We start from the raw sequence: 27,756 nt of genomic DNA, 5'->3' as shown, positions 1-27,756 counted from the left end.
CTCCTCGAATGATCCCAGTCCCTCCTATTGTGCATCTGCTGTAGAAAGAGGCTACGATTCGCAGAACATATGTGCTCTACAAATGTTTTATTTCCTTTTGGATGCAGGTATGTGGTTTTATCTTTGTAAAATATGTTATGTATAATAAGGAGAGACTATTAATTTTTGTATTCGAAAATCATTTTGATGCACTGAGAGAGAAAGAGGCGACGATTCTCAGAACATATGTGCTCTACAAATGTTTTATTTCCTTTTGGATGCAGAGAGTGAGTTCTGCTTGATTAAAAATACCTGATCTCCAAAGTCCACGTCTATAGTCTCAATCAACCACACACAACGCAGAGTTAGTTACAGCGGTGCAGTATAGCACCGGTTACACATATTCTTATTATTGTTTCATTCACTTATCTTTTTGACCTGCACTGTTGGAGTTCAGATCTTAAGAATTTCACTGTACCCTACAATTACTACTGAATAAAGCTACCAGTGTTGTCAAACAAGAAATGATGCCTACAATTTAGTTTATGGCAGCTGGCGAAATCCCGCCTTCTTCGTTGGCATTAAATTAGACGGTTCGTTTTCAGGCCGGTTTGGTGAGATTGCCTTTAAAATGGACCAATAGTGGCCACGAATACACGTGCTTCTAGACTGCCCCTGTGATACTCGAAGCCGATTTTAATTGCATAAAACAATTTCAGTATTGAGTAATTTTCAATATCTACATCAATTGTAAATAAGAAACATATTTTTCTTTCCATAATGCTCACAAATAGTAGCCATGTTCGAGTATATTTTTGTTAAAATCTTTGCGAAAACCTTGTGCAATCTGGCTAGCTAACTAACACATTTAGCATTGCGTCAAGCTAACGCTAGTACTAGCACGGTCATGTCAGTTAGCAGTTAACTTCTGCTAGCAGTGTGTCGCAGGTTGGTTCCGAGAATTACATTTTAGGTCAAGTTAGGACCTAGAAATGTCTTGCTCGTTATTCATTTGAGCCAACGTTATTTCTGAATATTCACCTTGCATTTGGAACCTATTTCCCTTTATAGCACTTTGCTGTCACAAAGTTTGAATGAGGAGGCGGCTGCCATTGTTTGTGCGGAGAGTGAGGCATGATTCCTTGTTCAACTTGATTGAATCGGGCAACTGGCTAACTACTGTAAACTGAGTTGTGTGGGATTCTGTGTTTCACATTATAGCCATTACCATATGATTAATTATTATCTGATGTTGGTTGTGTGAGGTATCTGCATTTGTGCACTGGAGCATCCATTATGAGATTAAACAACTGCTTGCTACTTGCCTGTTTGTGTGTGTGACAAGAACTGAATAACATGGTGTGACTTGCATGTTGCAAAACTGTAGATAACAGCCCAGCAGATGCTTTGTCCTTGTGTTTGTATGTAACAATATTGAGCACATGGTGTGACTTGCTGTATCTTACAAAGTTGTGGTTAAGCAGGCATAGGGAGGCGTGGTCATCACGAGGTTTAACTGAGATGGAAAAATACTGAACAACACAATAGCAGGAACTGAGCAACTGTTATAACTAGGCTGCGATACCAGAACAGTAAGAATCTATAAATCGACAGAGGGAGGACTCCAAGAAGCGCCAAGAGGCGGGGACCCGCCTGAGCGTCTGCGATAGGCTGAGCAAGTTTAAACCACGCCCAGCCTCTACTGTGATAGGCCAACAGGCTGGTTGGAACTATGTCCATCACAGTATAAGAACAACTGTTTACGTACATCCTTTCAGTTCTCTGTTCTGCCCTGCGTGGTATTACAGCGAGCCCGTATATACGAAAGTTGCATTTGCCATTTATTACTTATAAATAAAAAATACATAGTATACAATCGGTGATTCATTGTTATATTTATCCTGATACCAGATTCGAATTTACGCAACTCTAACAGTTGCAGGGTGGTCGCTGGTCCAATCCTTGTTTTTAGCTAGGTAAATTGTAATGATTATGTGCCAAATGTATTCGCTTCCCATTTTGCGTACTGTCCAGCTTTAGCGGTGTGCGTGCGGCCTGCTACTATCATTATTAGCAGCTAGTTAATGCTATGTAGAAATAAACATTAGACGAGTGTTTCCCAAACTCGGTCCTAAGAACATCAGGGGGTGTACGTTTTGGTTTGTGCTGTAGCACCACACAGCTGAATATGCATCAAGCTTTGACTGAGTCAGCTGTGTAATGTTGTGGGGGAAATGTGCACCCCTTGGAGTTCCAAGGACCGAATATGGAAAACCCTGTGCTAGACGGTGATGTTTCACAAGGATTCCATTCAGAAAGTGAAATTACAAGAATTGGAATCCTCATGTAATATAACTAAGGTCAGATGGTGAGGAATTGTACATAGATTATTGAATTGCCATTTCAATTAACCTTCTGAATTTACTGTATTGTTGATGCAGCGCCCACCCCCAAACTAGTCTCCAGTTTTTCCTAGCTTCAACTAACGCAAGTACCCCTTCTCTAGAATGGCAGAGAACGACGTTGACAACGAGCTGTTGGACTATGAAGAGGATGAGGAGCCTCAGGTTGCCCCGGAGACCGTCACACCTGCGGGCAAGGAGGAGGTAAAGGGCTCTTAGTCTCCACCCACAGCTCTGGCTTCTGAGACTTCCTGCTCAAACCAGAGCTGCTCCGCGCCATTGTCGACTGTGGCTTTGAACATCCCTCTGAAGGTGAGCCTCACATGCACTTCCCACCTTCAACCAAGGACTGTTTTTGACTTTGTCCATTCTGTGTGTGTCAAATGGCACCCTATTCCTGACATAGTGCACTACTATTGAGCTGGGCCCATAGGGCTTTATTCAAAACTAGCGCTGTGTGTGACTGGGCCCTGGTCGAAAGTAATCCACAATATATAGTGTGTCATTTGGGACTATGAGTTATACATGTATGCCCCTTCAAGCATCACATCATACTTAAACTGGTCATCTCTGTATACCTGTCGCAAGACCCACTGGTTGATGCTTATTTATAAAACCCTCTTAGGCCTCACTCCCCCTCCCCTATCTGAGATAACTACTGCAGCCCTCATACTCCACATACAACACCTGTTCTGCCAGTCACATTCTGTTAAAGGTCCCCAAAGAGCACGCATCCCTGGGTCGCTCATCTCTTCAGTTATCTGCCCTAGTGACTGGAATGAGCTGCAACAAACACCCAAACTGTACAGTTTTATCTCAATCTCTTCATTCAAAGACTCAATCATGGACACTTACAAAGCCGCCACAACTGTCAGTGTGATGTGTTGTCTACCTTCTTGCCCTTTGTGCTGTTGTCTGTGCCCAATGTTTGTACAATGTTTTGTGCTGCTACCATGCTGTGTTGTCATGTGTTGATGCCTTGCTATGTTGTCTTAGGTCTCTCTTTATGTAGTGATGTGTGTTTTGTCCTATATATATATTTTGTTAATGTTAAATCCCAGGCCCCAATCCCCGCAGGAGGCCTCTTGGTAGGCCGTCATTGTAAATAAGAATTTGTTCTTAACTAACTTCCCCTAGTTACGTTTCTGTCTTTCAGTCCAACATGAGTGCATCCCACAGGCCATCCTGGGCATGGACATCCTGTACCAGGCCAAGTCTGGTATGGGCAAGACGGCTGTGTTTGTACTGGCCACCCTGCAGCAGATTGAGCCTGTGTACGGGCAGGTGAGTGGTTGAATAATGAAATGAATCTCTACATTGTGGAAGCAGCAACTGAATTGCTGTTACATCCTCCCTCCTTTACTAAAAATAGCTTTCGATTGAGAATCCATTGAGTGCTTTGTAGTTTAGGAATAGGCTTAATGTGTATCTGGGGATACTTGCATAAGAAAGTGTCTAATCGCCAACTTTATTTAACCTTTATTTGGACTAGGCAAGTCAGTTAAGAATAAATTCTTATTTACAATGACGGCCTACCCCGGCCAAACCCTAATGACGCTGGGCCAATTGCAGTCTGAATTTGTTCTCCTTTTAATCTCACTGTTTACACTGCTGTTCTATCCTATTGGATAATCTTGTGTGCTTTTTGTTTCTCTGCTGTCCAGAGAGTTCTGTATTAAACATCCTCCCCTACCTCTCTCTCTGTCTACCAGGTGTCTGTGCTGGTGATGTGCCACACACGAGAGCTGGCCTTCCAGATCAGCAAAGAGTATGAGTGCTTCTCCAAGTACATGCCTACCGTCAAGGCAGCCGTGTTCTTCGGGGGCCTGTCCATCAAGAAGGACGAGGATGCGCTGACGAAGAACTGCCCCCACTTTGTATTGGTAACGCCCGGCCGCATCCTGGCCCTCATCCGCAACAAGACCCTCAACCTGAAGAACGTGAAGCACTTTGTCCTGGACGAGTGTGACAAGATGCAAATTCAGACCACAGTAGGACAGGGGGGCTGATGCCAGATGTGAGTGACGGGAGCAAGGAGTAAGTTGAAACGTCACAGAGGAACGGTCAATTGAAAACATGTTCCAATGTACCTACTAGCATACCACTTAGAATGCACTTCTAATACACGGTCCTACTAAGTAGTAGTGGATCTTGGAACAGAATGGGATAGATGGTGTGACTTAAGTAAGGATTTAGCCAAAACGTAGGGAAGTATTTACATTTTATGTAGTCGTCGGATTTCAGGCTGAGTGGGTTGACTTTTTTTGTGACGGCCATATTCTTTTCCTATCGTCTCTCCTTCAGACATGAGGCGTGATGTTTAGGACATCTTCAGGCTCGCACCCCACGAGAAGCAGTGCATGATGTTCAGCGCCACCCTAAGCAAAGAGATCCGTCCTGTCTGCCGCAAGTTCATGCAGGATGTACGTTGAAGGGGTTCTCATAACCCGTGGTTATGTACATGTTCTGAAACTTAAAGTTGCAGTTTTACACACACACACACACACACACAGATGAACCCATCTCCCTAAATTGCACCTTGAAGAGGCAATCGGCAGTATAAACATTAATTAATCATCTTCCTCGCCCCTGTTTTGGAGGGATAGGTCTGGAGAAATTTAACCACTCTGAAATTCGTAGAGCTATATGCAAGGATTAACCGTCAATGATATCAGAATTATCATTTTGGCCATGTTTTGAGACTATATAGTTTATTTTTGCATTTACTTTGTTTACAAGCATTGGAATGAAACAAGCTTGTATTTTGGGTTCTGATGGGGTACGAAAGTTGAACTAAGCTCATGGGCATTTGTTATTCTTTTAATTTTAAATGTCTAAAAATGGATGTAGAAACTGCAGATTGACCCCTTTTAAAAAAAAAACATTTTAAGGGATTTTGGATATGGCTTAATTTTCATGTAGGGCCTCCCGGGTGGCGCAGTGGTTAAGGGCGCTGTACTGCAGCGCCAGCTGTGCCACCAGAGACTCTGGGTTCTCGCCCATGCTCTGTCGCAACCGGCCGCGACCGGGAGGTCCGTGGGGCGACGCACAATTGACCCAGCTTCGTCCGGGTTAGGGAGGGCTTGGCCGGTAGGGATATCCTTGCCTCATCGCGCACCAGCGACTCCTGTGGCGGGCCGTGCGCAGTGCACGCTAACCAAGGTTGGCAGGTGCACGGTTTTTCTTCTGACACATTGGCTTCCGGGTTGGATGCGCGCTGTGTTAAGAAGCAGTGCGGCTTGGTTGGGTTGTGTATCGGAGAACGCGTGACTTTCAACCTTCGTCTCTCCTGAGCCCGTACGGGAGTTGTAGCGATGAGACAAGATAGTAGCTACTAAAACAATTGGATACCAAATTGGGGAGAAAAAGGGGTAAAAATATTTACTAAAATAAAAAAAATATGAATGTAAAAAGTTCCAGTCTAGCCCCTCTAAGCTTTGCCTGTTCGTAACTGTCTGTCTCACAAGTGGCCAGAGTTGACCCTCTCTTAACCTGGGTCTGGGGATCTGGACATTTTCGGGAGGAACAGTCCTGGCATTAAAGCTATAAAATGAAAAATAAAGTTCCATCCAGCTCTAGTACTAGTAATTGATGTTCACAATCACATTTGTAGTTCTTCATTCACCAACACAGAATGTGGTTTACTCCTGTTTTTCACTTAATGTGGCTAGGTTTATAAAACTGCCCTAAAGAGTGACACTTTCCCCATGTTCTATTCATTAGGGCACACTAGCAAAATGTTTAGCACTGGAAGTCCTGGTAGTCCCTCTCTGTGTTCTGTTTGGTGCTTAATGAATATCTCCTGTAGGCCATGGAGGTGTTTGTGGACGATGAGACCAAGCTGACGCTGCACGGCCTGTAGCAGTACTACCGCAAGCTGAAGGATAGCGAGAAGAACCGCAAGCTCTTCGACCTGCTCGAGTTCAACTAAGTCTATGCACCAACAAAGTTTCTGCCTGTGAGTTTTATGCCCTGTGTTTTTCGTCTTCAGAGTGTACATTTATTTGACCAGGGTAAAGCCAGGGTGCCATATCAGATGCAGCATGGGTTTTGTGCCCCATGTTTGTCTTCGGGGTCTCACTGCCATTTTCTCTCCTGTCTGAAGGTGGTGATCTTTGTGAAGTCTGTGCAGCGCTGTGTGGCTCTGTCTCAGCTGCTGGTGGAGCAGAACTTCCCTGCAATCGCCATCCACAGGGGCATGGCCCAGGAGGAGAGGTGGGTTCTGATGGAGAGGAAAAAATCACTGGCTAAACCCTACAGTCTATGCACTTGTTAAAATCTGAGCAGTTTTGATTGGTATAAGCAATATTAGGATATTGCTTACACTTCAAGTCATCTCAGATATTAATAAGTACATAGGGTTTAGGGGTAGATTTGGGATTGGGTCTTGGCTTTCATTGGGAATTTCTGATTTGGACAAAAGCATGTCCTCGACTTTTCCGTCCTCTTATCCGTAAACCGATAAGTGGTTGAGGAGTGTCAATTCGTTAGTAGGCAAACGGTGTCCTCGCCTCCTGCTGAAGAAGCATACAGTGCCTTGCGAAAGTATTCGGCCCCCTTGAACTTTGCGACCTTTTGCCACATTTCAGGCTTCAAACATAAAGATATAAAACTGTATTTTTTTGTGAAGAATCAACAACAAGTGGGACACAATCATGAAGTGGAACGACATTTATTGGATATTTCAAACTTTTTTAACAAATCAAAAACTGAAAAATTGGGCGTGCAAAATTATTCAGCCCCCTTAAGTTAATACTTTGTAGCGCCACCTTTTGCTGCGATTACAGCTGTAAGTCGCTTGGGGTATGTCTCTATCAGTTTTGCACATCGAGAGACTGAATTTTTTTCCCATTCCTCCTTGCAAAACAGCTCGAGCTCAGTGAGGTTGGATGGAGAGCATTTGTGAACAGCAGTTTTCAGTTCTTTCCACAGATTCTCGATTGGATTCAGGTCTGGACTTTGACTTGGCCATTCTAACACCTGGATATGTTTATTTTTGAACCATTCCATTGTAGATTTTGCTTTATGTTTTGGATCATTGTCTTGTTGGAAGACAAATCTCCGTCCCAGTCTCAGGTCTTTTGCAGACTCCATCAGGTTTTCTTCCAGAATGGTCCTGTATTTGGCTCCATCCATCTTCCCATCAATTTTAACCATCTTCCCTGTCCCTGCTGAAGAAAAGCAGGCCCAAACCATGATGCTGCCACCACCATGTTTGACAGTGGGGATGGTGTGTTCAGCTGTGTTGCTTTTACGCCAAACATAACGTTTTGCATTGTTGCCAAAAAGTTACATTTTGGTTTCATCTGACCAGAGCACCTTCTTCCACATGTTTGGTGTGTCTCCCAGGTGGCCTTTGGCAAACTTTAAACTACACTTTTTATGGATATCTTTAAGAAATGGCTTTCTTCTTGCCACTCTTCCATAAAGACCAGATTTGTGCAATATACGACTGATTGTTGTCCTATGGACAGAGTCTCCCACCTCAGCTGTAGATCTCTGCAGTTCATCCAGAGTGATCATGGGCCTCTTGGCTGCATCTCTGATCAGTCTTCTCCTTGTATGAGCTGAAAGTTTAGAGGGACGGCCAGGTCTTGGTAGATTTGCAGTGGTCTGATACTCCTTCCATTTCAATATTATCGCTTGCACAGTGCTCCTTGGGATGTTTAAAGCTTGGGAAATCTTTTTGTATCCAAATCCGGCTTTAAACTTCTTCACAACAGTATCTCGGACCTGCCTGGTGTGTTCCTTGTTCTTCATGATGCTCTCTGCGCTTTTAACGGACCTCTGAGACTATCACAGTGCAGGTGCATTTATACGGAGACTTGATTACACACAGGTGGATTGTATTTATAATCATTAGTCATTTAGGTCAACATTGGATCATTCAGAGATCCTCACTGAACTTCTGGAGAGAGTTTGCTGCACTGAAAGTAAAGGGGCTGAATAATTTTGCACGCCCAATGTTTCAGTTTTTGATTTGTTAAAAAAGTTTGAAATATCCAATAAATGTCGTTCCACTTCATGATTGTGTCCCACTTGTTGTTGATTCTTCACAAAAAAATACAGTTTTATATCTTTATGTTTGAAGCCTGAAATGTGGCAAAAGGTCGCAAAGTTCAAGGGGGCCGAATAGCTTCGCAAGGCACTGTAAGTGTCCTTTGCTGAAGTTGAGATCTACCCCTCCCCTTTCAATCAGCTGTTTATTCTGAGAAGCATGCACATATTTAAAACGATAAGTAGCATATCGTTTTTATCCATACAATGTCTAGCTAAATGTCTTTTACTACTTTACACATTTTAATTTGGGATTCCACCCCTGTAAATGTCATTTGCATTATGTGTGAATGGAGTCTAATTTCATACAAGCACATTTCCTCCTCTCCTCAGTTACTGTTGACTTTTTTTCAAATCAAATTGAGAATCTCATTTACTTGCACATTTTCTATAATAGTCATGTAGAAGAAGCTGTTATCCAAAGGGACTTAACAAGAACTTTCTCTCAGACAACATGTTTGTGGGTCACAGTTTCAGTGTACCCACAGGAGTGAAGCAGGATGTATAATGCCTGTTCTACTTATTCTAAATCTATGGGTGCCCCCCTTCCTCCCCCAGGCTTTCCCGGTACCAGCAGTTCAAGGACTTCCAAAGGCGGATCCTGGTGGCCACCAACCTGTTTGGCCGAGGGATGGACATTGAGCGCATCAACATCGTCTTCAACTACGACATGCCGAGGACTCCGACACCTACCTGCACAGAGTGGCCCGTGCAGGCAGGTTCGGGACAAAATTAATTATTTCGGTCCATGGCCCTGTACAGCAGATGTTATCTAGAATAGAGATTAATCTCTTTGTTGGTGAGCTTGAATGAAGAACAGACACATTTGGGCTAATTAGCTAATATCATGTCATCCGGTAAAGCTCTTTCAGACTACCCAAGTTCCCTAAACGCAACCACATTTAGAAGAAGAATAGCTTCCTGAATTCCTAGTGTAGCAATAAGTGCCCTCCTGATAATCACGTTTCCATGAATACCAAGGGGAACAAGGCTTTAAAATATACACTTCCACCATCCTCCCTCCAAAGGAATTGCAAAGCAATGCGATGTGACTAATAATTTATTCTGCAATGGTAGTGAGTGTATTGTTGGAGGGGGGCTAGGCCGATCTGACCCTGATCAGGTCTGTGATTAAATAAGATACAGATTAAAAGGATCACCAGCACTGCTGCGTTAACCTCAAATGGATTACAAACAGATTTAACACTGTACACCAACATAACCCCGGATGCCCTTGCATTTGCCTAGGCATTAACAGAAAATACACACATAAACGATACACGGTATGTCCATGGGATTAGTTTAAGCCTCACTTTCCCAAAGTAGATGAACCAACCAGATCCCCTTTTCTGGAGCACTGATCGAAACTGATCTGGGACCAGTATAGTTAGTGTGGCGTCAAAAAGAAACCATCTGACTTATTACTATTACACCTGTGCCACTTTGGTACAATAGCCTCAGTACATTGTGTCACCAGTTGATTGTGTGTTCATTCATCTCTATATTAACACCATATGAAACCTCCCTCTGGGGTTACAGAACAGGTCTGGATAGTTTGCTACACACACTGGAATGGGCCAATAGAGAGGTGACGTTAATTATACTCCCAGAGAGAGTGAACTGAGGTGAATCATTCCTGTACATTACCAGAAAACAAGTGCAACCAAGACAACCGCTCTGGTGAAATGGTTTCCCGGGCTTGTTTATCATAATAAAGGGCAAGGCCCTGTTCACCTGACTAGGTGGAGAAATAGATGGGGGGGCGTGGTATTGGGCGTGGCCAACAGCGCCTTCTCCGACCAACATTTTTAGAGGCCCTCCCATGGCAGCAGAAACAAAATGTTGCTGTTTTAAAACAATTTTGTCTGCTATTTGCAATTCTAGACATTTTGCCATGGCTTGTGTTGTGTTCTTATGCTACACTTCATGACCAAAAGCTTGTCAAACATCTCATTACAAATTATGGGCATTATTATAGAGTTGGTCCCCCCTTTGGTGCTATAACAGCCTCCACTCTTCTGGGAAGGCTTTCCACTAGATGTTGGAACATTGCTGCGGGGATTTTCTACTTGCTTCCATTCAGCCACAAAAGCATTAGTGAAGTCGGGCAATGATGCTGGGCGATTAAGCCTGGCTCGCAGTCGGTGTTCCAATTAATTCCAAAGCTGATCGATGGGGTTAAGGTCAGGGCTCTGTGCAGGCCAGTCAAGTTCTTCCACACCAACCTCGGCAAACAATTTCTGTTTGGAACTCCCTTTGTGCACGGAGGCATTGTCATGCTAAAACAGGAAAGGGCATCGTATAGAATGTCTTTGTATGCTGTAGCGTTAAGGTTACCCTTCACTGGAACAAAAGGGCCTATCCCGAACCATGAAAAACAGCCCCAGGCAATTCGTTATTCCTCCTCCCAGCATTAGTTGGCACTATGCATTGTGGCAGGTAGCGTACTCCTGGCATCCGCCAAACCCAGATTTGTCCATCGGACTGCCAGCTGGTGAAGCGTGATTCATCACTCCAGAGAATGCGTTTCCACAGAGTCCAATGGCGGCAAGCTTTACGCCACTCCAGCCAATGCTTGGCATTGTGCATGGTGATCCTAGGCTTGTGTGCGGCTGCTCGGCCATGGAAACCCCTTTCATGAAGCTCACGACAAACAATTATTATGCTGACGTTGCTTCCAGCGGTAGTGAGTGTTGCAACTGAGGACAGATTATTTTTTACTCGCTGCAACACTCGGCGGTCCCGTTCTGTGAGCTTGTGTGGCCTACCACTTCACGGCTGAGCCGTTGTTGCTCCTAGACGTTTCCAATTCACAATAACAGCACTTACAGTTGACCGGGGCAGCTCTAGCAGGGCAGATATTTGACAAACTGACTTGTTGGAAAGGTGGCATCCTATGATGATGCCACGTTGAAAGTCACTGAGCTCTTCAGTAAAGGCCATTCTACTGCCAATGTTGGTCTACAGAGATTGCATGACTGTGTGCTCAATTTTTATACATCTGTCAGAAAAGTATGTTGCTGAACTGTCCGAATCCACTATTTTGAAGTGGTGTCCACATACTTTTGTATATATAGTGTATCTGAGTGACTCAAACATTATAACAAAATCAATTGGGGGCCCCATGCCAAAACATTTGGGGAATTTTAGGGGAAACATTGCAATGTTGTTTTTGTAATATTATCACCCCTCTAGTATGTGATGTCTCTGAAACAATACAGTTATACTGATCTGTAGCATCCTGTATCTGGGCAAATAATGGTTTTCTTTGTGAGTAACTTTAACTAGTTCCCATTCCATTTCCGCTTTATTCCGTGCTGTAATGTAAAGTGCTTCCAAAATAATATGAACAACAGACTAGAAGGGAGCTTGTAGTAGCTGCAGTAGGGCAGGATACTGGAGTTTTAGACTTGATATGTCAGGTCATGGAGTTGCTCCCAGTAGCTCAGCGTCTTCAGGATAATGGAGTGGAACCTTTAGCACAGGGCAGGCCTCTGCTGATCGCTACAACCAACCTACCACAGTGAGAGAGTCGGTGTGACGAACAGATAGACAGAACCTCCGAGATGCACAGACAGACAGACAGGCAGACAGACACAGACATGAGGACACATTTATGATATCCCTCCCTCCTACTACGGTCCTTATTGTGGCATTCAGCAGTTTTGTACGGCTGAAGCACGCCACAGCCAAGCCGGTGTAAAACAGACTTAATCTGACAACATCACAAAGGCATATTAGTTTACCATTCATTCACAGTTCACCTTAGCATGGATTGCCATACTTTGGAGGTCAGGATTCCATAGCCGCAGACAGAACAGTTGAAACTGGAGCAGCAGCACGGTCAGGTGGACTGGGAACAGCAAGGAGTGATCATGCCAGGTAGTCCTGAGGCATGGTCCTAGGGCTCAGGTCCTCCGAGGAAGAGAAAGACAGAGAGAATTAGAGGGAGCATACTTAAATTCACACAGGACACCGGATAAGACAGGAGAAGTACTCCAGATATAACAAACTGACCCTAGCCCCCCGACACATAAACTACTGCAGCATAAATACTGGAGGCTGAGACAGGAGTGGTCAGGAGACACTGTGGCCCCATCCAATGATACCCCCGGACAGGGCCAAACAGGAAGGATATAACCCCACCCACTTTGCCAAAGCCCCCACACCACTAGAGGGATATCTTCAACCACCAACTTACCATCCTGAGACAAGGCCGAGTATAGCCCACAAAGATCTCCGCCACGGCACAACCCAAGGGGGGGCGCCAACCCAGACAGGAAGATCACATCAGTGACTCAACCCACTCAAGTGACGCACCCCTCCTAGGGACGGCACTCTATAGTGCTTTAGAGATTTATTCCCTCTAGAAAAAATATAAAATGAGGGAATTATTATTCAAATGTAACTCTTATTATGTCAATTGCAATTAGGTTAGGGCATTATTATAGCCTATACTGGCTATAATGACTGGCACAGTGAACATACTCGTAACAATGATACTGTAGTAGACAGTAGACAGCAAGTTGACCTTAAGAATCTATAGCATGCAGGTGGGTCTGTAAAATGTTTTTTAAAAAATTTAAAAAACTCAAGAAGAAGATCAAAATAGCTGCAAGTTGTGTTTATTGAATAAAATGAGTTGTGAGTAGGGGGGGTTGTCTCCCTCCCTCTTCTGTTGGCTTTGAGAGTTTATTTAGAAAGTGGGTTGGGGGAGGTGGCAGCAGGGTTTTCCCAAACTCGTCTTCTGCACAGTTAATTTTTGCATTTTTTTTTTGCAGGGGAAGCAAAATAGTTTTGCCAGGGCGGCTGTGATCCGCGGGAGGAGAGCCTGTTTTTTCTTATGCTCATCTTCAGCCACAGTACCTGAACAGGTGACAGAGAACAAGGCATGAAATCAGGGTTGTGTTCATTAGGGTACACAGTAGCAAAATATTTTTAAACGGAAACAAAAACAAGCATTTGTTATTGGCAAGTTCAAGAAAGTTCCTCCCTGTTTTAGTCCGCTGTCTTCCATTTAGTGGCTAATGAATAAGACTCTGATAACTTCATCATAGTCTCCCGTCCTTACATTACAATAGTGTGCTGAAGACAGATGCACATGTTGACTGACAGAAATGAGGACTTACTATCATTGCCAAGAGGAGACACCTTGTTCTTCTTCTGGTTCTTGTTATTTCCTCGCTTCTTCTTTCCTGACTTCCTCACTTCTTTCTTCATAGCCTCTTTCTTCTTAGTAGAGGGAGAAACAGACATGAGTCGATGCCTCACAATCAAACAGCCCAAATAACTAAACGATCTACTGGTTCTTGGCCGTCTCACCTTTTTGGAGGTGATGTCCTCGAGGTCTGTGGAGAGGGCGCTGCTGATGGGCTTGGTGCTTTCAGAAAGGTAGCTAATTACCTGGGACTTTTCAGAGATGGCTGAGCTTACACTGGTCTTTTCCAAACCAGTGCTGTCATCAGCCATCTCCTCTAGGTCCTCTTCTAGGGTTTCCCTCCAAGCCAGGAGCTCCTCGGTGAGGGTGACGTCACTCCTTGAGGAGGTTGAGGAGTGTGACCTCCCACTACCACGGCTCCTCCTGGCTCCAAAATGGCCGTCGGAACTCCAGTCCTCGGAATAGTCATCTATGACTTGTGTGATGGTGTCCGCCATGCACCTGATGGCTCCCTCGCTACCAGAGCGTGCGGCACGCAGTTGAGCCCGGTTGGAGTCCGAACGCAGGGACAATCTTTTAGCCGCAGTCTTCACGATGGCCTTCACCGCATCCTCCCCACTGAATTGGATGCTCTCCTCCAGGCCAAAGACGACAGAGATGTCAGCATACTTCAGGGCATGCTGGACCTCCACAAAGAGATCCTTCATCAGCCTGAAGGGTTCATTGGCCCTCCTTGTCTGGGGGGACTCTGAGGCCTCCAGTCGGCACATGATGCCATGGAGAATAAACTTCAGAGTCTGGGGGCTCATGACGGTGGCCCAGGGAGTGCTGCAAAGGAAGATGTGCTCCTTGCCTGGTAGGAGGGAGGGAATCTTCTCCAGGGGGTCCTGCCTGTTCTTGGTGGGCATCAGGGAGCTGTCACTGATCTCGGAGACCTCAGCCCCCCCCACCTCTTCTTCCAGGGTCTGGGAAGGAGCTGCCCGTGCTGCATGGGTGGTCGTCACAGAGTCGTCCTTCATGGAGGTGCTGGGGACTACCTCTTCTTCATCCAGGCGGGGTCTGGGCAGAAAACCGTCCAGAGTCTGGGCAGGAGCTGCCCATGCTGCCTGGGTTGAGGTGGAGGGTTTAGGGTATGAGACAGTTGTGCCGCTTACAACCACCTCCTCTTCGTCCTTGGGTGAAGAGGAACACGGAGAGCCAGGGAACCTTTCCCTGGCACCGGAATCCAATCCTAAGAAAACACACTCATATTCTGAACTGGTTCAAAGCCACATCCATGTATAACACTATGCAGTATCTAGTACATTTACTATAATGGTAATACACTGGTTATTACACAAGTTATTACATGGTTATTACTGGTGATATGAGCAAAACAGGTTATAAGTGTACCTTTCTGGATGATGAGCCTAGCCTTGTAATCGTCGTTGCAGGTACTGTTCAGGATGTCTCCCACCCTGGTGGTCAGGACCTGGCAGACGGCCCCTAATCAAATCAAAATGTATTTAATACAGGGGTGTCAAACTCATTCCATGGAGGGCTAAGTGTCTGCGGGTTTTAGTTTTTTCCTTTCAATTAAGACCTAGACAACCAGGTTAGAGGAGTTTCTTACTAATTAGTGACCTTAATTCATCAATCAAGGGTGGAGTGATACCCTGCAGAAACCCGGCCTTCTATAGAATGAGTTTGACATTTGATTTAAAGTAATTCTTCACACATAACATGTCTCCTAACACTGTATAGAAAAATAAGAAAGAAAAAGGAGAGAAAATGAAAGTACCATTACTGACAATAAGAGAAAAGAAAGAAGGGGAATGTGCGGGTGCAAAAGACGGTAAAAACAACATAATAACTAACCTAGAGCCTCCTTGTTGTCATCGGAGAGGGAGGGGGAGCTGGAGGACTGGAGGGTAACTTTAGTGCCCTTCTTGATAGCTGGCAGGACACCTACAGAAAGAGGATCGTAGACATTAGTGGATCCTTCCACCATATATCGTTTTAGAATTCTATCAATAAATCCAGGTACTTTGGAAGTGGAGATGAATACTCACGGTAACTGATTGTTTGAGTTAGAGTTTGAGGCAGTGCCAACATACCAACTACTTGGCGGCTTAATTTTTTCACCCCTGACTTAGCCTCCCTAGACCTTCTAGCCTTGATAACCTCTGTGGCCTTCTTTTCTGCCTTTGCTATATTTGCCTCTCGGCTGGGCCTGGGGCCTTGCGGGGGCTTCGGCACAAGGTTCTGAGACAAATAACAACAGTGGGGAAATCATATCACCATAGAAACCACATTTTTCACCATAGGCATGATGGTACTGAGTGACATGTCACATAAGGGTTAACCTTAGAATTAGAATCAGAATTAAAATCTGAATTGCAATACTATTAGTTCTAACTAGTAGGTGGTCCATGTGTCTTAATGGCGTTATTATCGCGTTGTAAACTGGTTTTCAACCCTTCGTATTACTAGATTGCAACCAACTGGCCTCCGTGACAACCAGACGTTTTGCAACAGAACTAAAAATATGTTTCTTACCTTTCGAGGGCTATCCTGGAGGTAGTCTACCAGGGCTGGCAGGCTTAGTCCATCATGGCCAGCGGAATGGACATCTGTCTGGAGCACTTGCTCTCCAGCACTAGCTTGGAGGTTCCCAGCCTGGTGTATAGGAACATAAGGAAATACATATAACTTAAGCCCTCCATTATTATGCCCACTTTTCCAACTATAAACCATAACCTTAGAATTACAATCAGAATTCAAATCTGAATTCCAAAACTATTAGTTCTAACTAAACTCAGCAAAAAAAGAAACGTCCTCTCATTGTCAACTGCGTTTATTTTCAGAAAACTTAACATGGTTATGGGAAACAGTGTTAAAACCCTTCACAATGAAGATCTGTGAAGATATTTGGATTTTTACGAATTATCATTAAAATACATGGTCCTGAAAAAGGGACGTTTCTTTTTTTGCTGAGTTTAGTAGGTGGTCCATGTGTCTTAATGGCTTTATTATCACGTTGTAAACTGGTTTTCAACACGTCATATTACTAGATTGCAACCAACTGGTCTCCGTTACAACCAGACGTTTTGCAACAGAACTATAAGACGTTTTCTTACCTTTAGGGGGCTGTCAATGGGGCAGTCTACCAGGGCTGGCAGCCTTAGTCCATCATGGTCAGTGATGTCTGTCTGGAGGACCTGCTCTCCAGCACTAGCTTGGAGGGTCCCAGCCTGGGGTATATGAACATAAGGAAATACATTTTACCTTAGCCCTCAATTAATTATGCCCACTTTTCCAACTATAAATCATATCAATCTGTTTTTTACAGCATATAGGTTATACTACCAAGAAGATAGCCTCATTACATATCAAGAGGGATAGCCCCAGAATGAACAAACATTTTTTCATCACTTATGAGTCTTACTTTTAGAAGAATGTTTCTCAACGGTTTATGATTTCTATCCATTGTGCTTTCAGGCACCCTTCAGATTGGACCTGACTTTTTTTAAAATAAACAAATACATTTTAAAATACATTTCAAACATTTTTTTACAACATCTTGGCCAGTTATGCTGTACTCACACAGAATGTCGTCTTTGTCCACTCAAAGTGATTTATTTGAACATGAGGATGACTGTCCTTTGCAAAGCATCAACTCAACTGAGGCAAAAGCAGCGCACTGAACATTTTCTTGAGTTCGTTTACGTCATAGGCTTCTATATTCCATCGTACATTATGACGTCAACTACAAAAGCACAGAGCGACCACTCCGGGAAATTAATGCATTGTTTCTGATCACATACGATATCTGAAAAATGTTTACAATGTAACCCAATTAATTTAGGTTCAGTGAGGTTTTATCGTATTATATGGATAAATGATGCCCTCTGTTGGCCATAACTGATATATTATAGTCAAATAAATCAAATCATTGATGGGTTTGGTGAGGGAAGACAGATGTAGTAAGCTGAAATGATCAGGGCATGCACACATATTGCCCATGAATGAATAAATGTTTTAAGCCAAATGTATATTTGTCCAAGACAGTCATTGTTACGCCTTTGCTCAAATTGCCCAATATAGCTTCATGTCACACATCTATCATATTTATACAAAATGGATGAATGCATTCTGTTGGTTTGTAAATGTTGTAAATAAATATGTATATAGTATGCATATTATTATTATTGTTTCATTCATTTATCTTTTTGACCTGCACTGTTGGAATTCAGATCTTAAGAATTTCACTGTACCCTACAATTACATCTGCGAACGACTTATAAACTAATCTAATCGACTGAAATGTTTACATTATTGCTGAATAAGGCTATCGCAGTGTACTTTCTTCATAACAGTGTTGTCAAACAAGAAATGATGCCAACAATTTAGTTTAGGGCAGCTGGCAAAATCCCGCCTTCTTCGTTGGCATTTTCAAGATCGGCATTAAAATAGACCAATCGTGGTTCGCTTTCAAGCCGGTTTGGTGAGATTGCCTTTAAAATTAACCAATAGTGGCCACGAATACATGCGTACAGTGCTTCTAGACTGCCCCTGTGAACCTAGCTAGCAGTGATACTCGAAGCCGATTTGAATTAACACCGAAAAGTAAGTGCTATTTTAATTGCATAAAAAAATGTACTGTATTGAGTGATTTTCAATATCTTAATGAATTGTAAATAAGAAACATATTTTTCTTTCCATAATGCTCATAAATAGCAGCCATGTTCGAGTATATTTTTGTTAAAATCTTTGCGAAAACCTTGTGCAATCTGGCTAGCTAACTAACACATTTAGCATTGCGTCAAGCTAACGCTAGTACTAGCACGGTCATGTCAGTTACCAGTTAACTTCTGCTAGCAGTGTGTCGCAGGTTGGTTCCGAGAATTACATTTTAGGTCAAGTTAGGCCCTAGAAATGTCTTGCCCGTTATTAATTTGAGCCAACGTTATTTCTGAATATTCACCTTGCATTTGGAACCTATTTCCCTTTATAGCACTTTGCTGTCACAAAGTTTGAATGAGGAGGCGGCTGCCATTGTTTGTGCGGAGAGTGAGGCATGATTCCTTGTTCAACTTGATTGAATCGGGCAACTGGCTAACTACTGTAAACTGAGTTGCAGGGTGGTCGCTGGTCCGATCCTTGTTTCTAGCTAGGTAAATTGTAATGATTATGTGCCAAATGCATTCGCTTCCCATTTAGCGTACTGTCCAGCTTTGGCGGTGTGCGTGCGGCCTGCTACTAGCATTATTAGCAGCTAGCTAATGCTATGTAGGAATACACGTTAGACGAGTGTTTCCCAAACTCGGTCCTAAGGACATCAGGGGGTGTACGTTTTGGTTTTTGCCGTAACACTACACAGCTGATTCAAATAAGCATCAAGTTTTGATTGAGTCAGCTGTGTAATGTTGGGTGGAAACGTGCACCCCTTGGAGTCCCAAGGACCGAATATGGAAAACCCTGTGCATGACGGTGATGTTTCACTAGGATTCAATTCAGAAAGTGAAATTACAAGAATTGGATTCCTCATGTAATATAACTAAGGTTAGATGGTGAGGATTTGTACATAGATTATTGAATTGGCATTTCAATTAACCTTCTGAATTTACAGTATTGTTGATACAGCTCCCCCCCAACTAGTCTACAGTCTTTCCTAGCTTCAACTAACGCAAGTACCCCTTCTCTAGAATGGCAGAGAACGATGTTGACAACGAGCTGTTGGACTATGAAGAGGATGAGGAGCCTCAGATTGCCCCGGAGACCGCCACACCTGCGGGCAAGAAGGAGGTAAAGGGCTCTTACGTCTCCATCCACAGCTCCGGCTTCCGAGACTTCCTGCTCAAACCAGAGCTGCTCCGCGCCATTGTCGACTGTGGCTTTGAACATCCCTCTGAAGGTGAGCCTCACAGGCACTTCCCACTTTCAACCAAGGACTGTTTTTGACTTTGTCCATTCTGTGTGTGTCAAATGTCACCCTATTCCTGACATTGTGTACTACTATTGAGCTGGGCCCATAGGGCTTTATTCAAAACTAGCGCTGTGTGTGACTGGGCCCTGGTGGAAGGTAATCCACTAAATATATATAGTGTGTCATTTGGGACTATGAGTTATACATGTATGCCCCTTCAAGCATCACATCATACTTAAACTGGTCATCTCTGTATACCTGTCGCAAGACCCACTGGTTGATGCTTATTTTTAAAACCCTCTTAGGCCTCACTCCCCCCTCCCCTATCTGAGATATATACTGCAGCCCTCATACTCCACATTCAACACCTGTTCTGCTAGTCACATTCTGTTAAAGGTCCCCAAAGCGCACCTATCCCTGGGTCGCTCCTCTCTTCAGTTTTCTGCCCCTAGTGATTTACAGTTTTATCTCAATCTCTTCATTCAAAGACTCAATCATGGACACTCTTACAAAGCAGCCACAACTGTCAGTGTGATGTGTTGTCTACCTTCTTGCCCTTTGTGCTGTTGTCTGTGCCCAATGTTTGTACAATGTTTTGTGCTGCTACCATGCTGTGTTGTCATGTGTTGATGCCTTGCTATGTTGTCTTAGGTCTCTCTTTATGTAGTGATGTGTGTTTTGTCCTATATATATATTTTGTTAATGTTAAATCCCAGGCCCCAATCCCTGCAGGAGGCCTCTTGGTAGGCCGTCATTGTAAATAAGAATTTGTTCTTAACTAACTTCCCTAGTTACGTTTCTGTCTTTCAGTCCAACATGAGTGCATCCCACAGGCCATCCTGGGCATGGACATCCTGTGCCAGGCCAAGTCTGGTATGGGCAAGACGGCTGTGTTTGTACTGGCCACCCTGCAGCAGATTGAGCCTGTGGACGGGCAGGTGAGTGGTTGAATAATGAAATGAATCTCTACATTGTGGAAGCAGCAACTGAATTGCTGTTACATTGAAGCCTAGGCCTCCTGTACTAAAAATAGCTTTCCATGGAGAATCCATTGAGTGCTTTGTAGTTTAGGAATAGGCTTAATGTGTATCTGGGGATACTTGCATAAGAGTGTCTACTCGCCAACTTTATTTAACCTTTATTTGGACTAGGCAAGTCAGTTAAGAATAAATTATTATTTACAATGAAGGTCTACCCCGGCCAAACCCTGATGACGCTGGGCCAATTGCAGTCTGAATTTGTTCTCCTTTAAATCTCACTGTTTACACTGCTGTTCTATCCTATTGGATAATCTTGTGTGCTTTTTGTTTCTCTGCTGTCCAGAGAGTTCTGTATTAAACATCCTCCCCTACCTCTCTCTCTGTCTACCAGGTGTCTGTGCTGGTGATGTGCCACACACGAGAGCTGGCCTTCCAAATCAGCAAAGAGTATGAGCGCTTCTCCAAGTACATGCCTACCGTCAAGGCAGCCGTGTTCTTCGGGGGCCTGTCCATCAAGAAGGACGAGGACGCACTGAAGAAGAACTGCCCCCACATTGTGGTGGGAACGCCCGGCCGCATCCTGGCCCTCATCCGCAACAAGACCCTCAACCTGAAGAACGTGAAGCACTTTGTCCTGGACGAGTGTGACAAGATGCTGGAGCAGCTGGGTGAGTTGGACAGGGGGGCTGATGCCAGATGTGAGTGACGGGAGCAAGGAGTAAGTTGAAACGTCACAGAGGAACGGTCAATTGAAAACGTGTTCCAATGTACCTACTAGCATACCACTTAGAATGCACTTCTAATACACTGTCCTACTAAGTAGTAGTGGATCTTGGAACAGAATGTGATAGATGGTGTGACTTAAGTAAGGATTTAGCCAAAACGTAGGAAAGTATTTACATTTTAAGTAGTCCTCGGATTTCAGGCTGAGTGGGTTGACTTTTTCTGTGACGGCCATATTCTTTTCCTATCGTCTCTCCCTCAGACATGAGGCGTGATGTTCAGGACATCTTCAGGCTCACACCCCACGAGAAGCAGTGCATGATGTTCAGCGCCACCCTAAGCAAAGAGATCCGTCCTGTCTGCCGCAAGTTCATGCAGGATGTACGTTGAAGGGGTTCTCATAACCCGTGGTTATGTACATGTTCTGAAACTTAAAGTTGCAGTTTTACACACACACACGCACAGAGATTAACACATCTCCCTAAATTGCACTTTGAAGAGGCAATCGGCAGTATAAACATTAATGAAGCATCTTCCTCGCTCCTGTTTTGGAGGGATAGGTCTGGAGAAATTTAACCACTCTGAAATTCGTAGAGCTATATGCAAGGACTGACCGTCAATGATATCAGAATTATCATTTTGACCATGTTTTGAGACTATATAGTTTATTTTTGCGTTTACTTTGTTTACAAGCATTGGAATGAAACAAGCTTGTATTTTGGGTTCTGATGGGGTACGGAAGTTGAACTAAGCTCATGGGCATTTGTTATTCTTTTAATTTTAAATGTTTAAAAATGGATGTAGAAACTGCAGATTGCCCCTTTTTTGGATATGGCTTAAGATTCATGTAAAAAGTTCCAGTCTAGCCCCTCTAAGCTTTGCCTGCTCGTGACTGTCTGTCTCACAAGTGGCCAGAGTTGACCCTCTCTTAACCTGGATCTGGGGCTCTGGACATTTTCGGGAGGAACAGTCCTGGCATTAAAGCAATCATGAAAAATAAAGTTCCATCCAGCTCTAGTACTAGTAATTGATGTTCACAATCACATTTGTAGTTCTTCATTCACCAACACAGAATGTGGTTTACTCCTGTTTTTCACTTAATGTGGCTAGGTTTATAAAACTGCCCTAAAGAGTGACACTTTCCCCATGTTCTATTCATTAGGGCACACTAGCAAAATGTTTAGCACTGGAAGTCCTGGTAGTCCCTCTCTGTGTTCTGTTTGGTGCTTAATGAATATCTCCTGTAGCCCATGGAGGTGTTTGTGGACGATGAGACCAAGCTGACGCTGCACGGCCTGCAGCAGTACTACTGCAAGCTGAAGGATAGCGAGAAGAACCGCAAGCTCTTCGACCTGCTCGACGTGCTCGAGTTCAACCAGGTACGGACAGAGGTCTTTTCAGAGAATTGAATGCTAAAACGTAATTTATTTTAGTTTTAATCTGAGGGAGTTGACTGTATTTTGTCCATGGATTTGAAAGTCACGTTTTTAAATACAATTTTACTCATTCAAGTGAACTAAGTCTATGCACTGACAAAGTTTCTGCCTGTGAGTTTTATGCCCTGTGTTTTTTGTCTTCAGAGTGTACATTTATTTGACCAGGGTAAAGCCAGGGTGCCATATCAGATGCAGCATGGGTTTTGTGCCCCATGTTTGTCTTCGGTGTCTCACTGCCATTTTCTCCCCTGTCTGAAGGTGGTGATCTTTGTGAAGTCTGTGCAGCGCTGTGTGGCTCTGTCTCAGCTGCTGGTGGAGCAGAACTTCCCTGCAATCGCCATCCACAGGGGCATGGCCCAGGAGGAGAGGTGGGTTCTGATGGAGAGGAAAAAATCACTGGCTAAACCCTACAGTCTATGCACTTGTTAAAATCTGAGCAGTTTTGATTGGTATAAGCAATATTAGGATATTGCTTACACTTCAAGTCATCTCAGATATTAATAAGTGCGTAGGGTTTAGGGGTAGATTTGGGATTGGGTCTTGGCTTTCATTGGGAATTTCTGATTTGGACCAAATGTCCTCGACTTTTCCGTCCTCTTATCCGTAAACCGATAAGTGGTTGAGGAGTGTCAATTCGTTAGTAGGCAAACGGTGTCCTCGCCTCCTGCTGAGGAAGCATAAGTGTCCTTTGCTGAAGTTGAGATCTACCCCTCCCCTTTCAATCAGCTGTTTACTCTGAGAAACATGGACATATTTAAAATGATAAGTAGCATATTGTTTTTATCCATACAATGTCTAGCTAAATGTCTTTTACTACTTTACACATTTTAATTTGGGATTCCACCCCTGTAAATGTCATTTGCATTATGTGTGAATGGAGTCTAATTTCATACAAGCACATTTCCTCCTCTCCTCAGTTACTGTTGACTTTTTTTCAAAAGGAGGAGAGGAATGAGGAGTTGCACAATCAAATTGAGAATCTCATTTACTTGCACATTTTCTATAATAGTCATGTAGAAGAAGCTGTTATCCAAAGGGACTTAACAAGAACTTTCTCTCAGACAACATGTTTGTGGGTCACAGTTTCAGTGTACCCACAGGAGTGAAGCAGGATGTATAATGCCTGTTCTACTTATTCTAAATCTATGGGTGCCCCCCTTCCTCCCCCAGGCTTTCCCGATACCAGCAGTTCAAGGACTTCCAAAGGCGGATCCTGGTGGCCACCAACCTGTTTGGTCGAGGGATGGACATTGAGCGCGTCAACATCGTCTTCAACTACGACATGCCCGAGGATTCTGACACCTACCTGCACAGAGTGGCCCGTGCAGGCAGGTTCGGGACGAAAGGTCTGGCCGTGACCTTTGTGTCTGATGAGACTGACGCCAAGACCCTGAACGATGTGCAGGACCGCTTCGAGGTCAACGTGGCAGAGCTCCCAGAAGAGATTGACATCTCCACCTACAGTAAGCTATATCCAACTAGTCTAGCACTCATTTGGATTTCATGTGCTACTGCTGTGCTTTTTCATGGTTTATGTCTTAAATGTCTCCCTATGTAGGGCACTACTTTTGATCAGAGCCACATAGGCTCTGGTTAGAAGTAGTGCACTATATAGAGAATAGGATGCCATTTCAGACACAACCATGTTTTCACTTATTTATTATTTGGGGTTTTGTAATATCCTTCATTATGCCAGTGCTGCTTGCAATTGTTCCTTCAAAGGAATTGTTGATGAGCCACTTTAGAGCATTTGTTTATTACCTAGTCATTCCAAGTATGTGGTCTGTATAGCTATCTTATTCTGAAGGTATCTATTTTTTTGTACCCAGCATCTGCCAGTCATTTTATGTGGGTACACTGCTTGATGCTATAAACTAAACTCTCCCTCTTTTCTTGTTTCAGTTGAACAGTCCAGATGAAAATCGCTCCCTGACCAGTGAAGACGATGTGTCCGTGCCCCTCTGTCCTGGTCTTTTTTTGGAGAGGGATAATAAAATAATCCTTTTTTATTTCTATTTTAAATGCCTCTCCTTGAATTCCCAGTTCATTAAGCATCACTTTTTATTTGATTTTTATCCTATACTCCCGAGGCTGCAGTTTTAATGTTATTTTCCCTGTTAATGGTGGTTGTTTCTATTTTTGCTTAATGAAATGATTGATATTAAAATGTTTTATACAATGTTATGTCACTGTATGTTTTCTTTTTCTTTCTAATAGGGTTGAAAAATTCTGGCAATTTTCTGAAATCCCTGTTGGATGATTCTCTGCTTATTCCCTCCCTGGGACTGTTTGGAAAGTTACCAGAATTTTCTAACAATACCTACTAATTCGAGAAGTTGGCTTTTCACATTGCAGTATATCATTGAACATGAAAGATCAATGTTGAATTGAAATGAGTCAGAAGACAGACCAACATTAACACTATAATATATAATTCAATTTTTCCTGTCACAAGTAGGGGGCACTATGATCATGTATTTAAAACACTTTTTATATATATATTTTTTTTTAACAAAAATATAAATTAAACAGGTAAAGTGTTCATGAGCTGAAACAAAAGATCCATACGTACCCAACGCTTCTCATTTTGTGCACAAATTTGTTTACATCTGTTACTGAGCATTTCTCTTTGCCAAGATAATCCATCTACCTGACAGGTGTGGCATATCAAGAAGCTGATTAAACAAAACAGCATTATCATTACACATGTCCACCTTGTGCTGGGGGACAAAAGGTGTGCAGTTTTCACAACACAATGCCACAGATGTTTCAAATTTTTAGGGAGTGTGCAATTGGCATGCTGATTGCAGGAATATCCACCAGAGCTGTTGCCAGATAATTTACCATAAGCCACCGATGTCGTTTTAGATAATGAATTTTGCAGTAGGTCCAACAGGCTTCACAACATCGGATCACGGGACGACCAGGACATCCACATCCGGCTTCTTCACCTGCAGGATTGTCTGAGACCATCCACCCGGACAGCTGATGAAACTGGGTTTGCACAACTGAAGAATTTCTGTAAAAACTAAACTCTCAGGGAAGCTTGTCTTGATCTGACTACAGTTTGGCTTCTTAACTGAGAAAATGTTCAGACATGTCACCCGTTGAGCATGTTTGGGATGCTCTGGATCGACGTGTACAACAGACCGTTCCAGTTCCTACCAATATACAGCAACTTTACACAGCCATTAAGAAGTAGGACAAGATTCCACAATCAACAACAGCCTGATCAGCTCTATGCGAAGGAGATGTGTTGCACCACATGAGGCAAATGTTGGTCACATCAGATACTGACTGGTTTTCTGATCCACGCCATTACCTTCTTTTTACGTTATCTGTGACCAGCAGACGCATATCTGTATTCCCAGTCATGTGAAATCCATAGATTAGGGCCTAATGAATTTATTTCAATTGACTGATCCCCTTTTATGAACTGTAACTCAGTAAAATCTTTGAAATTGTTGCACGTTGGATTTATATTTTTGGTCAGTGTATAATAACTAGGAGGAACTCCAAATTCCTCTCTTTTCTCCTCTTTCTCTGCCCCTTCTCTTCCTTCTGCCCCTTCTCTTCACATTCATACAAACTTTAATTTTCTGTTTCAGAATACGACTACTAAATTTTCTCTCCTTAGTCTACCTATTTCAGACTTATTTAGATGATTAGTGGAATTAAGTTATGTAACATATATTTAGCCCTCTACATTTAAATCTTAATATCTAAATGTTAAAATATATGCTGGGTACGGCCAGGCCAAGTTGCCTATAGATGCTGATCTTGGGTCAGTTTTGCACTTTCCCCGTAATGGTTAAGGTTAGGATTTGGGGAGTTGAAGCTGATTCTAGGTCTGTACCTAGGGGACACTTCACCCCAGAGTTTGTTTTTGTGTGAAATACTGTACCTTACGCCATGCTGTCAGTAGCACCACATATAGGGGTGGAGCAGGATATGTGGAGTATGCTACCTCCTCCCCTTGAAAAAACAAACTCAGTTACCACAGAACACCTGTCCTCCCTTTCTCCTCTTCTCCCCCTCTATCCCTGTACTCCTCCTTTCTCTCCATTTCTTCTCCCTCTCAGGCAAGTCTTCTCCCACAGTCTTCTTCTCAGCCCAGTTCTTTGTCCATCGCTTCCTTTGGTCTCCTTGTTCTCCCCATTCTGCTCTCAGCCACTCACTCATTCTCTCCTGCACTGTCTTATCTGTATCCAGTTCCATGCTTTGTGTTCACCCTGTGTAACTGGCCTTAGAAACACAATATCAGCTGTTTCTTTCTTCCGTTGTGTCATAAGCACACTCTATTCCCTACACAGTGGACTACTTTTGACCAAAGCCCATAGAGCTCTGGTCAAAACTACTGCACTACATAGGGAATAGGGAGCCATTTTGGATGCAACCATAGTATGGTGCTCCTCAATCTCTAATGTACTGTCTATCTGTATTGTGTTCAACCTGTGTGACTAGCCTTAGAAACACAATATCAGCTATTTCTCTCTTCCGTTGTGTCATTAGATCCATCCCAAATGGGGATACATAGGGCATAGGGTGCCATTGGGGCAGCCATAGTATTGTGCTCCGGTGGTCTATTTATCATAGGGCTTCTGACAGTCACCTCAACAATTGTCAGACCAGGAATAACCTCCAACTTGACTTGTTCTCAAATGGGCTGGTGCCTTAGTCTTTGAAAAAGCATGTTTAAAAAAAAAAAAAAAACATGTCCCAGTCTGTCTCGTACAGCTCAGTGATGTGGCGAAAACCTGTGGTCATTGGTTAAATAGGTCTCTCAAATCCTGTACCCCTGGATTAAAATAGATGGGCCATGACTTCCGTCTCCAATGGTCACATCATTACCACTGGTGACAGACAGATCGTCTACATCCCAAATGGTATACTATTCCCTTTACTGTGTAATACTTTTTATCTGGGCCTACAGGGCTCTGATCAAAAGTAGTGCACTATATAGGGAATAGCGTTCCATTTGGGATGCAGGGAGCTTCTACGCCCTACAGCAGTGTTTCCCAAATGGTGTGTCAGGACTAGCTGGTAAGTTGTGGCTAGTCCCTTCCGGATCGCTGATAATGCAATCAATCATATTCAAACACCAGCAGTTGTC

The 27,756-nt window shown here is 43.5% G+C and overlaps 2 protein-coding genes and 1 pseudogene across 4 annotated transcripts; 2 read left to right on the top strand and 1 right to left on the bottom strand.

Moving 5' to 3' along the window:
* The first annotated feature begins 849 nt into the window (after positions 1 to 849).
* On the top strand, positions 850 to 9,383 carry LOC118938230 (ATP-dependent RNA helicase DDX39A-like; annotated as a pseudogene). The gene is made up of 8 exons (XR_016485783.1): positions 850 to 927; positions 2,486 to 2,693; positions 3,538 to 3,665; positions 4,094 to 4,367; positions 4,683 to 4,804; positions 6,190 to 6,312; positions 6,487 to 6,596; positions 8,997 to 9,383. The product of XR_016485783.1 is annotated as an ATP-dependent RNA helicase DDX39A-like (transcript).
* A 3,664-nt stretch (positions 9,384 to 13,047) lies between these two features.
* Positions 13,048 to 15,371, bottom strand: LOC149978807 (uncharacterized). Its single transcript, XM_090195914.1, has 3 exons — positions 13,761 to 15,371; positions 13,568 to 13,670; positions 13,048 to 13,304 (listed from the first exon to the last, which is right to left on the bottom strand). The coding sequence occupies exons 1-3, from the start codon at positions 14,613 to 14,615 to the stop codon at positions 13,135 to 13,137; spliced, it is 1,128 nt and encodes a 375-aa protein (XP_090052040.1). The 5' UTR covers positions 14,616 to 15,371; the 3' UTR covers positions 13,048 to 13,134.
* A 2,798-nt stretch (positions 15,372 to 18,169) lies between these two features.
* On the top strand, positions 18,170 to 24,827 carry LOC110485839 (ATP-dependent RNA helicase DDX39A). Of its 2 annotated transcripts, none has more exons than XM_021557032.3 (9): positions 18,170 to 18,204; positions 19,284 to 19,492; positions 20,315 to 20,442; positions 20,876 to 21,152; positions 21,470 to 21,588; positions 22,455 to 22,586; positions 22,902 to 23,011; positions 23,814 to 24,106; positions 24,546 to 24,827. In XM_021557032.3, exons 2-9 carry the CDS (start codon positions 19,285 to 19,287, stop codon positions 24,560 to 24,562), a joined length of 1,284 nt encoding a protein of 427 aa, XP_021412707.2. In that variant the 5' UTR covers positions 18,170 to 18,204; position 19,284; the 3' UTR covers positions 24,563 to 24,827. The 2 variants fall into 2 exon arrangements, with proteins under 2 accessions (XP_021412707.2, XP_036796403.2); XM_036940508.2 differs by having other exon boundaries at positions 18,170 to 18,469.
* Positions 24,828 to 27,756: the final 2,929 nt, after the last annotated feature.

Source organism: Oncorhynchus mykiss, chromosome 13, assembly GCF_057628025.1.
Source record: "Oncorhynchus mykiss isolate SJ-2025 chromosome 13, ASM5762802v1, whole genome shotgun sequence".
Taxonomy (NCBI): Eukaryota; Metazoa; Chordata; class Actinopteri; order Salmoniformes; family Salmonidae; genus Oncorhynchus; species Oncorhynchus mykiss.
Note: the sequence above shows the minus strand (reverse complement) of the source record. Positions and strands in the feature narration are given on the sequence as shown.

What these genes read in the sequence shown, in the direction of transcription:
- LOC149978807 (XM_090195914.1), bottom strand. Translation starts at nt 14,615, where the DNA reads ATGAAGGACGACTCTGTGACGACCACCCATGCAGCACGGGCAGCTCCT. An exon ending in AGGACATCACCTCCAAAAAG is followed by an intron (nt 13,671 to 13,760) that starts GTGAGACGGCCA and finishes CCCTCTACTAAG; the next exon opens with AAGAAAGAGGCTATGAAGAA. An exon ending in GTCTCCTCTTGGCAATGATA is followed by an intron (nt 13,305 to 13,567) that starts GTAAGTCCTCAT and finishes TCACCTGTTCAG; the next exon opens with GTACTGTGGCTGAAGATGAG.
- LOC110485839 (XM_021557032.3), top strand. Translation starts at nt 19,285, where the DNA reads ATGGCAGAGAACGATGTTGACAACGAGCTGTTGGACTATGAAGAGGAT. An exon ending in CAAGATGCTGGAGCAGCTGG is followed by an intron (nt 21,153 to 21,469) that starts GTGAGTTGGACA and finishes TCTCTCCCTCAG; the next exon opens with ACATGAGGCGTGATGTTCAG. An exon ending in GCCGCAAGTTCATGCAGGAT is followed by an intron (nt 21,589 to 22,454) that starts GTACGTTGAAGG and finishes TATCTCCTGTAG; the next exon opens with CCCATGGAGGTGTTTGTGGA.